This window comes from Myotis lucifugus, unplaced genomic scaffold, assembly GCF_000147115.1.
Source record: "Myotis lucifugus unplaced genomic scaffold, Myoluc2.0 scaffold_817, whole genome shotgun sequence".
In the NCBI taxonomy this organism is placed as follows: domain Eukaryota; kingdom Metazoa; phylum Chordata; class Mammalia; order Chiroptera; family Vespertilionidae; genus Myotis; species Myotis lucifugus.
Genome location: NW_005871865.1, coordinates 83,941 through 98,574, shown reverse-complemented (window position 1 = coordinate 98,574; position 14,634 = coordinate 83,941). Strand labels below are relative to the sequence as shown.

Sequence of the window (14,634 nt, the reverse complement as noted above, 5' to 3'; positions counted from 1 at the left end):
GGAATTTAATGAACAAGCTGAACTCCCAAGCAAATTTAGACACAGACTAATAGATAGAGAGCAGGCAGATAGCTCGGGGGGTGGGGTGGGGGTGGGTAGAGGAATTAGGCAAAAAAGAGTGAACTCATGGACTTGGACAACAATGTGGTGGTTATGGGGGTGGAGGTGAAAGAGGACATAGAGGAGATAAACGGGGATGGAAAAAATAAAATTAAAAAATATATATGGTAAAAGAAATGACAAGGGAATTAAAATGGTACACTAGAAACTATCTAACACAAAATGGAGGAATTGAGAAACAAACGATATGACATGGAGAAAACAGCAAAATGGCAGAAGTCCTTCCTTTTCAGTAATTACATTAAATGTAAAGGGTTAACTTCTAGTTCAAAAGTAGAAATTGGCAGAATGGATGAAAAAAAATTTGTCCAACTCTGTGTTGTCTACAAGAGACTCGCTTTAGTTTCAGAGGCACAGATAGGTTGAAATAAAAAGGATAGAAAAAGATACTTCATGCAAACAATAACCAAAAGAGGTCGGGGTAGCTATACTAATGTCAGACAAAATAGACCTGAAGACAAAAATCGCTGCCACAGACAAAGAAGGACATTATATATGTTAAAAGGGTCAGTCCAGCAAGAAGGTGCTGGAGCACAGTTAAATAAAGAACACCCTGCTACTGCTCTGCTCTCACCTACACACTTGCCAGCCCAGACACTAAGTTTAGTTTAGATGCTCCTTTGTGTACGGTAATTCAACACGCGGACGCCATTCCCTTCACAGTGCAGGATGCCTTTTTGAAGTCTGAGGCTAAAAGCCTGCTCTCACCTGATCATTTCTCCCTGCACGTAGGTACGAAGACGCCCTAGTCCTCTTGCTCACGGAGGTGTTGAATCGAATCCAGTTCAGATACAACCAGGCCCAGCTGGAGGAGTTGGATGACGAGACTCTGGATGATGACGTAAGCAGCACGCCCTAGTTGGCCTTTCTTGGTTGTCATGTGGTGTGAATCAGCACGGAGACCCAGAGCTCCCAGTCCTCTGCTCTGGAGACTTTTTAAGCCAGAATAGTCTTACAGTTTGAGTTGTTCATTTGAAATTTATATCCTGCTTGTCTCTTTGGGTTCATTAACTGTAAAAAAAGTTTTACAGGCATTTTTACTTATATGGACTAGAGATGTAAGTACATGTGTTCAGTGAAAAGTGTAAGAACTCTGTATCCCTCCTATTTTCCCTGCCTGGCACCCATACCTCCACTCCCACTTTGGGCAACAGATAAAAGCTAGTTGGATGCTGGTGGAAATAGTGAAAGAGATACTTAAATGATAAGGCTAGAATGAAAGGAAATTTCTTTTGAGTACATTTTGTAAACTGATATTTCTTTTCTTTTTTTTTAAGCAAGAACCACTTCTTTTTGTTACTATTTGATGGATTTTACTTTAAAATATATTTTTATTAATTTCAGAGAGGAAGGAAGAGGGAGAGAGAGATAGAAACATCAATGATGAGAGAGAATCATTGATTGGCTGCCTCCTGCACACCCCCAACTGGGGATCGAGCCAGCAACCAAGGCATGTGCCCTTGACTGGAATCGAACCTGGGACTCTTCCGTCCGCAGTCTGATGCTCTATCCGCTGAGCCAAACCAGCTAGGGCTAAACTGATATTTCTTAAAATCAGTTTTGAATTTATTGATGCTAGTGTCCCACATTGATAAGGAAAATGTCTTTAAGGACACAACTCCAGTGTTCTTTTTCCTTAACCACCATGCACTTCAAAATTGTCAAGTCACTGGTATATTTTCAACATAGCAGTGACTGTGGCATAATCAAGACCAGGAGGGTAGCCATGTTTGGGTTGGAAAGAGCTCTGTACTCTGTACTTGGAACCAGATGGCCTGGATTTGAATCCATGAAGGAGACAGAGGCCAGGGCGTTGAATTTCTCTGAACCTTAAATTTCTCATCTCCCAAAAGGGGGAGGTATGTCTGTGTTGACAGTTATGTGAGGGTAACACATGCAGAGGGACTGGCTACATGCCTGGTGCATACTAGGCGCTTGGTAAACTTTGGCTTTACTTCTTGTTAACTGTACGACTTAGGCCAGTGGTCGGCAAACTGCGGCTCGCGAGCCACATGCGGCTCTTTGGCCCCTTGAGTGTGGCTCTTCCACAAAATATCGACTTCTGCACATGGGCCATGAAGTTTCAATCGCACTGTATGTGCGCGCCCGCACGTGGTATTTTGTGGAAGAGCCACACTCAAGGGGCCAAAGAGCCGCGTGTGGCTCTCGAGCCGCAGTTTGCTGACCATGGACTTAGGCCAGTGCTTTCTCGTATTCTAGCATGGATAAGAGTCACTGGCACAGATGTTAAACAGATTTTGATTCAGGGGGTTTGGGGTGGGGGCCACAGCATTGCACACCTAACAAGCCCCCAGGAGATCCGATGCTGCCTGTTTGCAGACCATACTTCAGTGGCACTGACGTAGTGATACTTATAGAACCCAGTACTGGCCTGTCTCAGAAGGAATGAGTGACCAGTTCCTATAGCTTGGATGGGGGAAAGGGGACACGAGCATTTTTTTTTCACAAGTGGCTTTTCTATCTCTGTTCCTATGACTGTAGGGGAAAAAGTAGATCATTCTTAGATCATCTCTTTTTTTAAAATTTTTTCTTTATTGATTAAGGTATTACATATGTGTCCTTATCTCCCCATTGCCCCCACCCCACCCCCTTGTTCATGCCCTCACCCCCCTAGTGTCTGTGTCCATTGGGATCATTTTCTTTTTAGGAAAAAGCTTTTAATGACAATTTATTGGGTTAAAAAATATCTTTTAGCTTGGCCTTGTTAAAGTACCAAATAACCTGGTTTCATCATTTGCCATTTCTTCAAAATGGTATGTCTAAGAGTGAGGCTGAGGATCGCTTGGCAGGGAAATGACAGGACTCTGCTGTAGGAGAGCTGACCCGCCTGTGTTTCCCCTGCAGCAGCAGACAGAGTGGCAGCGGTACTTACGCCAGAGCTTGGAGGTAGTGGCCAAAGTGATGGAGCTCCTTCCCACACACGCCTTCTCGACACTGGTAACTCACGTTTGGAGGGGGTTAAAGAGCCCAGTGATTGCCCTGCACATGTAGGATGAGCAGTAAGGCTTTTTTGCTCACCAGTATTATAAAAAGATACATATTCTAAGCAGAAAGTAATACCCAATCCTCAAATTGATCAAATGTTAATATTTCCCCCAAACATGTTAGATCAACTTTGGGAAGCCCTGTTTTTCCTTCCTAAACTCTTGTCTATAATATGAACTTTACTAATGCCTTTATCAGTAGCTCGAAAGTGGCTGGGCCGAATAGAAGGTTTATTTATATGACTCACATTGCTGAAAAGCCAGCCATTGTAAAGCTCACTCTTGGCAAATTGCTGGCACTCTCTGCTTATATTTATGTGCTAGAATTTTTAGTCATAGGACTGATTTCACTGACTAAGTGGTACCTGTTTTCCGAGGATTTCATTAAGCCTCTCCTTCAAAGGCAAGTTAATTTATTGGGGTCGGCTTTGCATTGTATCTTTTGTTTTTCTATGGAGATTGCCATTTTGTCACCTGCCATTCTTAGGGATTTGCCACATTAAAGTTTTTATCTTTAACTTAGTGGTGAATAGCAGTTTAGAAAGAAAAGATACAGCTCTGGTTATGAAGGTCCTGTCTGCTAAATGAGTAAGGGAAAATGACTTCCAAATGATTTGGCCTGTCTTTTCACTTTGCCATGCACTTGAATAAAGGCATATCTGTATTTCTCTCAAGGGTAGGTTTACCTTGAATTTGTAGGGAGATCGGCCTGTCTCAGAACTCTAAAAGAATCAGATCATTTGGGGCTTGAAGTCCTCTTTTAGGAACATCATAATCATACCCAGCATCCACTGCTTTGTTTTTAAAAAGTATCAAACTGATGGTGGTTTCAGTTGTAGAAATCGTTAGGGGTGAGGGGAGCTACCTCTTCGTAGGGTACGTAAAGGTTCCCAGAGAAGAGTTTTTATCCCACCCCACCTCCCCACCTCCCCACCTCCCCACCTCTCAGAGGTACTTGGGCTGTTTTAATGGTAAAATGCTGTTAAAACTCACATTTATGTTTTGTTTTTTAATTGTGGTTTCTTTGTTTTCAGTTCCCAGTTCTTCAGGACAATTTAGACGTTTATCTGGGGTTACAGCAGTTTATAGTTACTTCAGGGTCAGGTAAACTGGTTTTATTTTCTAATTTAACCCACATTTAAAAAATGGACTAATATTGAATTATTGCCTTCTTTGCTGTCAGAATATGATTTCTCTCTCTACTGCCACTTCCCTGCAGCTTTGTCTCCCCAACTTGTAAACAGAAAGAAATCATGATGGGGAGGCACGTGGGCAGGTAAAGGATGAGGCTCTGACAGTATAGTCCATAGAGGTGTTTCAGTGAGAGAGAGGGGAGATAATTTGGAGCAAAAGGGTAGAGCTTTCTGAAAACCCTAGCAAATAGAATATCTTCATGTCCTTTAAACCAGTATGCTAGGAAAAAACAACTCTGGACTTTGCTGTGAGATACTCTTTCCTCTCTGGTATTTAGAATCCAGTAGGACATAGGAACAACTCAAAGCAGGCAAACTATGGTGGAGCATGCTGATGCTAGTAAATGCTAGCTTTCCTGGCGTAAGCGGCCATGGGTACCTCTGGCCATAGCTAGTGGAAAAGGCTCTGGCCTGCCATTTACATGTTTCACCTACTTGGGGTTAGGGTTAGCATTTTTTTTTTTTTGGTTATTCTATTAATAGTAATAATAACCTTCATTTGTAGAACATGCATTATGTACCTGGCACTATATTGTTTGCTTATGTTATCTATATATACTAGAGGCCCTGTGCACAACAATCATGCACTGGCTGGGGGAGGGGGGTCCCTCAGCCCAGCCTGCACCTTCTCGCAGTCTGGGACCCCTCTGGGGATGTCCTACTGCTGCTGAGGCAGGAGGCTCCCGCCACTGCCGCTGTGCTGGCCAGCTGTGAGCCTGGCTTCTGGCTAAGGACCCTCCCTCTGTGGGAGCGCACTGACCACCAGGGGGCAACTCCTGTGTTGAGCGTCTGCCCCCTGGTGGTCAGTGCACATCATAGCGACCAGTCGTTCTGCTGTTTGGTCAATTTGCATATTAGCCTTTTATTATATAGGATAAAAGGCTAAGTGACTGAGCGTACGACTGTCCGACCGTCCGACTGACTGACCGATTGGTACATATGACACACACTCGCAGTTTAAAAATAAATGTTGACTTATGCATGTGCAATACATATAAAGCTCCTATCGAATTTCTTAATAGTATTACTCCTTCAGGAATGCTGTGTCATAAATTAAAATTGAAAGTAGGTGCAATCATAATGCTACTGAGAAATATTAATAGTAAATGGCGTCTTTGTAATGGTACTAGATTTATTATCAAAAGATTGTGACCTAACATAATAGAAGCTAAAGTATTAACAGGATCTGTGGAAGGAGAGGTTGTTCTGATTCCAAGAATTGATTTGTCCCCATCTGACACTGGTCTCCCATTTAAATTAATTTGAAGACAGTTTCCCATGATGCCAGCATTTGCTATGACTATTAATAAATCACAGGACAAACTCTAGACAGAGTAGGAATATTCCTACCTGAACTTGTTTTTGGACATGGTCAGTTATATGTTGCTTTCTCTTGAGTTCGAAGAGCATGTGATGTTAAAGTTAAAGTTGTAAATACTTCATCACAAGGGATATTAGTCAAGCACTCTGAAAGTGTTTTTACTCTTAATGTGGTACACAGGGAGATATTAGAATAAGCTTAATCAATTTATCAGTCGTTGTTTTTAGCACTGTTGTTTTTATATCATGTTTTTGTTTTTATGTCATGTCTTTGTTGTTCTATCATGTTATTGTTTATTAACCAATTTATATATTATTTTCATAGACATTTTACTAATTTTCTTTCATCTCTGACACTTCTATTATAGAAAAAGGGTGCGAATAGCGATATTAAAATATTTTTTCTAATTTCCTTTCAATGTGTATGAATTCGTGCACTGGGCCACTAGTCTTATATAATTCTCTCATGCTCTGTAAGGTGTAAGCACTAATACTAGTTACTCCTGTTTTACAAAGGAGGAAAGTGATGTTCAGATAAGTTAATTTTCCAAAGCCACATAGCTTGTTAGTGCTAGTCTCAGATGCTGTAATGGGGAATGATAAAAAATTGAATTAACTAAAATCTGACATTCATTATGTCAGCTGAATGTTATATTGTGTTTGTAAGCACACCTGTGCCCCTCCCCCCATCTCCTATAGTCATTTGACAGTGTTTTCCTTAGAGGAGTCATGCCTGGCCCTGGCCTGCAAGCCCCTCTGTCGTGTAACTGTTGTTTCAGCCTGGCACAGAGCTGCCTGAAGTGCAGCCCAGCTTCTGGGCAAACTTGTTATTCATGGCAGAGCCTCCATGGGAGTCTCTTTCTGAGACTGCCCTTTTTGGTGGCCTGTGACGGCTTGTTTCCATGATTATATTAGCTTCCAAATAATTCACTGGGCCCCAGGAGGTTGATGGGACTTGGCATGTCCCAAGTATAGGCCCTGGTTTTGTTTATAGGATAAGGACAGCTTATATAGAACTTCATGCTTGTAAAATATGCCTGTAAAATATTCTTGTAAAATATGCCTGTAAAATATTAATGAAAATCATTTAACTGTACAAATGCTACAGATTTTTCCAGAATTCACTCTTGGGAAAACTGTGCCCTGGCTGTCTCTCCTAGAAGGTATTCAGTATCCTGAAGACATTATTCTTGATCTTAAAAATAAAAATATGGAGCATGTATCCCCCCCCCCCCCCCAAAAAAAAATAAAAGATTGATCCCTGAGTTTCCCTTTTAGAATTGTAGCTGACTTTTTTACATTATACTGAATTTGTCTTCAGGTAAAAATCTGCAGTGATTTTTAAATCCTTTTTCTGAGACACAGCTGATAACTTAAAGCTGCTTTTCTGAGACAGATAATCTGATTTATTTCTCTGTACATAAAATACCATATACCTGCTCTCATTCAAGCCCATTTCCTGGTAATTTCACAGTGCGCTTGGCTCTTCCAGGTCACTTAGAAATCTCGTTCCTAGTCTGATCCTTAGTGTGTAATCCAATGGCAAACCTCTCAGGCCAGAGAAATACTGCTTTCTTATTTTAAAATGAGCTCTCTTACCCATGATGAAGCATTTCCTCATTTCTAAGTGGCTCAAAAGCCAAGTTTCCAGTGCAAAGGCTATTAAAAAGTGGGACTCTGAGTACATTCTGTCCCTAGTTTCCATGGCCATTCACGCCTCAAATAACCTTCATGCTATGCCGTACTAGTTAGCCTATTGCCTCATAACAGAAACCATGGTATTCTTTCTTCGATGGCCCTCTTCTTTCATTCCCATTTATCTAGCTAGTCTTTAGTTCGAGCGTCTTCTCTGGAGCCTATGTGGATGGGAGTCTCATTCTTACTCTACTTCTTCTTCCTTCCACTTCCTCAGTAAAATTCACGGAGAGTGTGTGGCCACAGCACATGGGTCACTGTGTGCTCTCTCATCCCTCAGGTGCCCTCTCACCCCTCAGGTGCCCTCCCCTCGCTGTCTGTCTTTCCCACCATTGATAGTTTGAGAAACCTCTTATTGGTGAGTGTGCCCCTCATATTGCATTTGTGTCCTTACATAGCCCTGAAGTATCTGTTTTGTATGTATCTGGCTATGCCACTGCTCAATGACATCTTCCCTCATCGGAGTGGTATTTCTGCTCTAAGTAATAACCCTGTTAGCTTTTCTGTTTAGCCATGCAGACTTTCCTGCCTAATGGATTGCTTCATGTAGAATATATAAGATTTTTGGACTTCTATTCTTTGTTCCCCTGGTGTTCATTTATGACTTGTTTGTTCTCTTGGGGCAGAATACTGCAAATACTGATTTTCACACCTCCACCTCCCCAACCCCCTCAAACAGAGGACTGAATTACACAAACAATTACTAGGATTTTATCCAGGGCAGTGATTTGACAGGGAGCTGTTCTTTGGATGTGGCTTACAGCGGATCTGGACAGCTTCAGGGGGCCTTGGTTTGTGGAAGACAGGACTTCAGTGTGGCTGTGACGTTTTCTTTCGAAAACCTGTATGTAGCACTGTTCTCTCCTAAAGGTCCCACTTTGCAGCTGTCTGTGATACTGGGGAGAAATCCAACCTTAGCCAAACAGAAGAAAATATGGGTGGATCTGAATAGCTTTTCCCAGTGGGAACCCTGGCCTGCCTCCTCAAGTTGAGGTGGCGCCTTGCGCAATGCAGTGGCAGCGGTGGTGTCCACTTTCTAGGCTGGGGGCGGGCGGCGACTTGGATTAGTGGTGCTTACTGCTGGTGTGTTTGTCTGCCATGCAGGCAGAGCAGGAAACAGCAGCTGCAGTTTTATTAATATGCACCTTAGATGGCACATATATGTTAAGTTGAATTATATGGAATTGCAGTTTTGTTAGGTCAGAAGTGGTCAAATGTCAGCAATTTCATATGGTTCAAACTTCTATGTCTCTCTCTATAAAAGGCTAATATGCTAAGTGTCCCTCCGACCACCCGACTGGTCGCTATGACGTGCACTGACCACCAGGGGGCAGACGCTCAATGCAGGAGCTGCAGTGATGCACACTGGCCATTTACAAAGAAACGGCACCACGGACCTGGCACCGACAAACCAACACTTGGCTTCCCTCAACTGGGACACAGGCCCCACCACCACCCCAGAGCGACAGCCCACCAAATCGCAGCCAACGCTGCCGAGACCCCATGGCGCAAAATGCAGCCCACAGCCCAGCCCAGCCCGGAAACGGTGGCTGTGGGTGCCGGGTAATGACGTCACATAGCAATGCCCAGCTTCCTCTCCCTAGCGACTAGCCTGTCTTCTTCAACCCAGGAACACGACTTGCTTTATAACCAGGTGGAAACATTTTACACTTTATCCAAATGTCTGTGAAGTGTTTTCCCGTGCCTCATCTCATTTGATCCTCACAGAAGTCCTGGAGTAGGTAGATAGGAGACGTGGTAGAATCCTATTTTCTTTTCATTAGCCGGAAAACAGAGATTTAGAAAGTTTAGAAACTTGACCTGGCTGAAAAGAAGAAAGAATGGTGGACCTTGAAAATAACTTCAGGTTTTCTCACTGAGCAGAATATAGTCAAACACTGCTGCAGTTAAATATTTTACCCTTTGTTTTCCCTGCGTGATCTACAATCATAATCTGCTTCGTGTTGATATTTACTGCTGTGTTCCTGACAATTACCTGAAAGAGAAGTTGGGGTGCTTCACTGGGCTGGAAAAAGTTTAGCTAAATCAGAAAGCAGGTCTAATGAAGCGAGTTTATTCTCTATATTAAAAAGGCTATGTTGACTCAAGCATGCACGATACATATAAAGCTCTTACTGGTGCTAACTGCATGCGTGTGTTTCCATCTGTCATTGTTGATTGTGAATTTGGTTGACACTTCTATTATAGAGAAAGGGTGAATTAGCGATATTAAAATAATTCTTCTAATTAATTTCCTTTCAGTGTGCATGAATCTGTGCACCGGGCCTCTAGTAGTTTAATAAAACACACACACAGCAGTTCCAAGCTGTTTTTTCTTTGTAGGTATTGTTCCTTGTTGGACAAATTAGGGCAGGTTTAGAGGGGAATAACCCAGAAGACAAGGATTCTCAGAAGGAGTGTGGCATGGGTAATGGAAGGGACCCTGGGCGTGCACTTCAGCCAAGAGGAGATTTTGCAGGAATGGTACCCTGTCTTCACACCTCTCCAAGAATGTAGTATGTCATCAGGCTTAGGCTTGTTTTGTGTTCTACCCTCTGGCGGTGGGACAAGGGGTAATAAGAAGGAATTATATGGAGACAGATTTCCCTCCCCTGTGTTGTTGTGTTTTGTTTTTTAATTGATTTCAGAGAGGAAGGCAGAGGGAGGCAGAGAAACATCAATGATGAGAGAGAATCATTGATCTGCAGCCTCCTGCACGCCCCCTACTGGGGACCAAGCTGCAACCTCAGGCATGTGCCCTGACCAGGAATTGAACCATGACATCCTGGTTCATAGGTTGACAGTCAAACACTGAGCCACACCAGCCGGGGTCCCGTGTTTTTGACCAAGCTGTTCAAAGATGGAAGTCTCTCTCAAGAGGGATTGGGCTTTTCATCATCCAGTGGAGGTGTCCAGGAAGAGGTTGAAGGGCAGGAGGGAAGGGCCAGTGCTGGGGGCAGAGGGGAAGAACGGAAGGCCTGGGAACAATACCTTCTCCCCCCCATTGCTTTTCAGAGAGGGTGGAATGAAGTAAGTGGGGAGAAACATTGATGTGGGAGAGACACATCAACTGGTTGCCTTCTGCATGAGCCCCAACCGGGGTCAGGGAGTGAACCTGCAACCCAGGTATGTGCCCTTAACTGGGCACTGAACCTGCGACCCCTCAATTCTTGGGCCAACGCTTTAATCATTTAGCTATGCCAGTCAGGGCTGGACATACTACCTTTAAGCTGCCTAAGAGAGACAGAATGTTTCTCTTCATACTTAAAATATTTAAGAACCTAGTTCTTAGGTATACCTAAGGGTACCTAGTCTAGATATTAAGTGCAACAAATACGTTGAAAACTAGTGATCAAGTAGAACTTGGTGGGAGATGGAGTGGAAGATGAAGACAGGTGCATACAGGGAAAGGGAGGGGCTATTATACTAATTCAAAACCTGCCCGTGTGGCTCTTTGAATGTTGAGCTGGCCTCTCTTTTTGGGCCTGTACCATGGCCACGTCCACTTCCCGGGTTTTTTTTTTTTTCTCTTTAAAAATTTTTTGTTGATTTCAGAGAGGAAGGGAGAGGGAGAGAGAGATAGAAACATCAATGATGAGAGAGAAACATTGATCGGCTGCCTCCTGCATGGCCCCCACTGGGGATCGAGCCCACAACCCAGGCATGTGCCCTGACTGGGAATCAAACCGTGACCTCTTGGTTCATAGGTCTGTGCTCAACCACTGAGCCACTGCAGCCGGGCCCGCGTGTGTTTTTCATCAGGGTTTATTTCCCACAGAGCCCTGAGGAGTGGCTGCTGTGCAGAGGAACAGCAGGTTTTAGAAGTTTACCCTGGGAGTCAGTTACCTCTGGACATTCAAGAGTATCATTGTGCTCCTTTTGTTAACCTGGAGATGAGGAGGGAGGGGCATTGTTCCCTCTCATGTGACCCAGCATGACTGAAATATCTCCTCCTGTGTGTTCCCTGGGCTCCTCTGGCTGGTAGTGTGGGCGGTCCTCCTCTTGCTTGGGCTGGGAGCTGCTCACTCTTCTGGATGCCCACCCATGGCACCCAGGGCTGCCTGTCCTGTGTTCTGCACCAAGGCACTCATCTCCATGGGGAGTGCAGGAGGAGGACCAGGCGACTGGGGGCTCCTGGGAGCTGGCCTTTGTCACTGGCTCTCTCCTTGTAAGGTCCTTCCTTGAGCTGCCTCTTCCTTTTGTTCTGCTCCTTGGGTGTGACCCACTGAGACAATGCCCTGGCCAGAGCGTTTCCTTTCCAGGCTCCTATCCTCCCTTGGGGGCCATCAAAGGCTCTGGGCCCAGCCTGGTCACTTGGAAGTCGTGTAGGATCTGAGGTGTCACATTGCTACTTCATCCACCACTTTTTTCATAGGTGCTCGGCCTTGCTGGGTTCCTCTCCACAGGTGCTGCTTATTCATGATCGCCTTTGATTACTGTAGTGACGGTTCCCAAGGGCAGTGTGAGGATTTGAGCTCCAGAGACTCCCTTTCCTGCTCTGTCTAGCTTGTTCTCTGTTTGGTTGTATTGAACTCATGTATACATTTGTGATCTCCTGTGATGCATCAGGCACTGTGACGTTGGGCGCCACTGGGCGTGGCCCTCACTGTGAAGGACTTGATAGTCAGAAGACTTGTAAATCATTAGTTTATCCCTGGAGGAAGGCAGGAGGGGGGGAAGCTGGTTCTCTGTCTGGAGAAGGGAGGAAGGTCTCCTGAGAGAGTTGATGCCTTGCCTCAGGGAGCTATGTGGGTTCTAGGAAGACATTTGTGGGGTGCCGTGGGAGGAGGGTTGGTGCTAGTCACTTTGAGGCTTTTGCCTCCTACCAGAGTAAAAACCCGAAGTGGCCACAGAGGGCGCAGGCTTGAGAAGTGTGTAGGGTTGCAGGTGCCTGTGGGCAGGCTCTCGCTGTTCCTGCTCCTCCCTCCCTCATTCTGGGGGGCGGGGGCGAGGGGAGGGCTTAATCAGACTGAGAGGCCTCCCCTTGACAGTTTTACTGTTTTTGTGGATGTTTGTGAGTAGAGGGGCCTGAGGAGCAAGGACGCTGCTGAATTGAGGATGTTTTTGTCCTCCACCTTGCATCCTCCTTGCTTAGTTTGAAGAAATTATGTTGCAGAATAAGTTTCAGGCCCTAGAAAATTAGTTGTTTTTCATAATTATTACAAACATTGAATAATGGTTTACAATCTACAGGGTTTATTTAATGCATTCTAACTTAGCCCTTATAATAGTCAATTAGATAGTAGCATTTTTTCCATTTTAAAGCTGAGGAAACAGACTCCGAAGGGCTCACTGAGGCACAGAGCCAGTGAGTGGCAGGGAATCTGTCCTCTGAACCCAGCTCGTGCTCTGTACGCCGTGCTGCGTTCCTACAACCGTCTGGGTGCAGTGCTGAGTGCACGCTGTCCTGAGCAGGGACAAATCCTCCCTCTCAGCCCCGGAGACATGGTCTATGACAGGGCCGTGTGCGAAGGCAAGCAGATTTGCAATTGCTTAGACCAGTGGTTCTCAACCTTCTGGCCCTTTAAATACAGTTCCTCATGTTGTGACCCAACCATAAAATTATTTTCGTTGCTACTTCATAACTGTAATGTTGCTACTGTTATGAATCGTAATGTAAATATCTGATCTGCAGGATGGTCTTAGGCGACCCCTGTGAAAGGGCCGTTCAACCGCCAAAGGGGTCGCGACCCACAGGTTGAGAACCGCTGGCTTAGACTGCGCTTAGGACACCTGCTCTGTCCCGGAAATGTGACTCAGGCTGGGCAAGTTACCAAACCTCCCTGAGGATGTTTCCTTGTGTGTAAAATTGGTGGCATCAATCCTTCACAGGGTCAGGAGGAATCAGATAGGTGCTTGGTGCACATTACTACCCTCCCTCCCCGGCTGTCTGTCTGTCTTCCTCTGCTGTCTGTCCCCCCCTCTGGCTCTGGAGTGCATGTGGGTCTGGTTTCCCTGCTCAGTCCCAGGAAGCAGACTGTGTTTCAAGAGTTGGTTTAGTACATGTAGATTGCCTGGTGAGCGGTTGTCTGTCCTGGCAACCACAGCACGTTCTTCCTAAAAACCTGTCTGAGGTGCTCTGTTCCAGGACACAGGCTGAATATCACAGCGGAGAACGACTGCCGGCGCTTGCACTGCTCCCTGAGAGACCTGAGCTCCCTGCTGCAGGCTGTGGGCCGCTTAGCCGAGTACTTCACTGGAGACATGTTTGCTGCGCGGTTCAACGATGCCCTCACAGTCGTGGAGAGGTAGGCTGGCAGTGACATCATGGAGTCATTCCCTCTCCAGAGCTCAGCTGTACCAGCTTCTGCTCCGGTGCTGGGTCAGTCAAGGCTCTGCATGTGTAAGGAGAATGTGGAGCGATTACTGGACCTCTCAGAACTTCAGTTCCTTATGTGTAAAATGGAGTGGACAGTATCTTTAGGTTTATTGGGGGAATTGAATGAGATAAGGCACTTTGCACAGGGCCTAGCATGTGGCAGATAAAAAATATAATTTCATTGAAGAACTTGTAATAGGTACAAAGACAGGATTAGCCTCCAAAGAAACCAGGTGAGGTCAGTCTTCATGTCTTTCTTCATAGGATGGAGAGGCATTAGGAAGGCCTGTTAGTTAATAAAAGGCAGGCAGTAGACACTATCCAGGTAGGCAGCCAGATGGCAGAGGTGGGGTTTTCCTCTGTCCTGTGGCAGTAGGACTGGTTTTTCTAGTCCTGTTAGAGTCCTAAGGAGTTAAACCTGGGCAGCCTCAAGCCTGACCTGAGAGGTGCTTCCCAACCTTTCCTCCACTAGGCTCCTTTCATTACTCCTTCCCCTTGGGTACCGCAGAGGGTTTACAGCTGCAGCTTTTGAGGACCATTTTCTATTCCCTAGTTCTCCCCCGCTGCTGCTGCTGCTGCTCCTCCTCCTCCTTCTCCTCCTCCTCTTCCTCCTCCTCCTCCTCTTCCTCTTCCTCCCCACCACCACGCTCACGAATCCTACACTTAAAAAGTCATACCCTTGGCCCTAGTTGGTGTGTCTCAGTGGTTAGAGTGTTGGCCTGTGCACCAAAGGGTCTAGGGTTCAATTTTCTGTCAAGGGCACGTACCTGGGTTGCAGATTCGATCCCCGGCCTCGGTAGGGGCAAGTGCAGAAGGCAACCAATATGTCTCTCTCAAATTTTCATTTTTATGTGCAAGACTGAGATGAACCAGAGGCAAATATAATTGTTCTCGTGGACAGTTATACCAGCATGGATTAAAAAGCGCCACTGGAATGTAGTGGAGATAAAGGATATTGATGAATTGAAGGTGGAAAACAAAG

At 45.2% G+C, this 14,634-nt stretch overlaps 1 protein-coding gene across 4 annotated transcripts in view; it reads left to right on the top strand.

Moving 5' to 3' along the window:
- XPO6 (exportin 6) overlaps positions 1-14,634 on the top strand; it is a 128,170-nt gene that overhangs the window by 83,143 nt on the left and 30,393 nt on the right. For 3 of the 4 annotated variants that reach the window (XM_023747230.1, XM_023747231.1, XM_023747228.1), the window contains 4 exons: positions 853-961; positions 2,986-3,078; positions 4,160-4,229; positions 13,422-13,581. In XM_023747230.1, coding sequence (XP_023602998.1) covers positions 853-961; positions 2,986-3,078; positions 4,160-4,229; positions 13,422-13,581 — 432 coding nt within the window. The remainder of the gene's footprint in view (positions 1-852; positions 962-2,985; positions 3,079-4,159; positions 4,230-13,421; positions 13,582-14,634) is intronic. The other variant, XM_023747229.1, reaches the window with a different exon arrangement.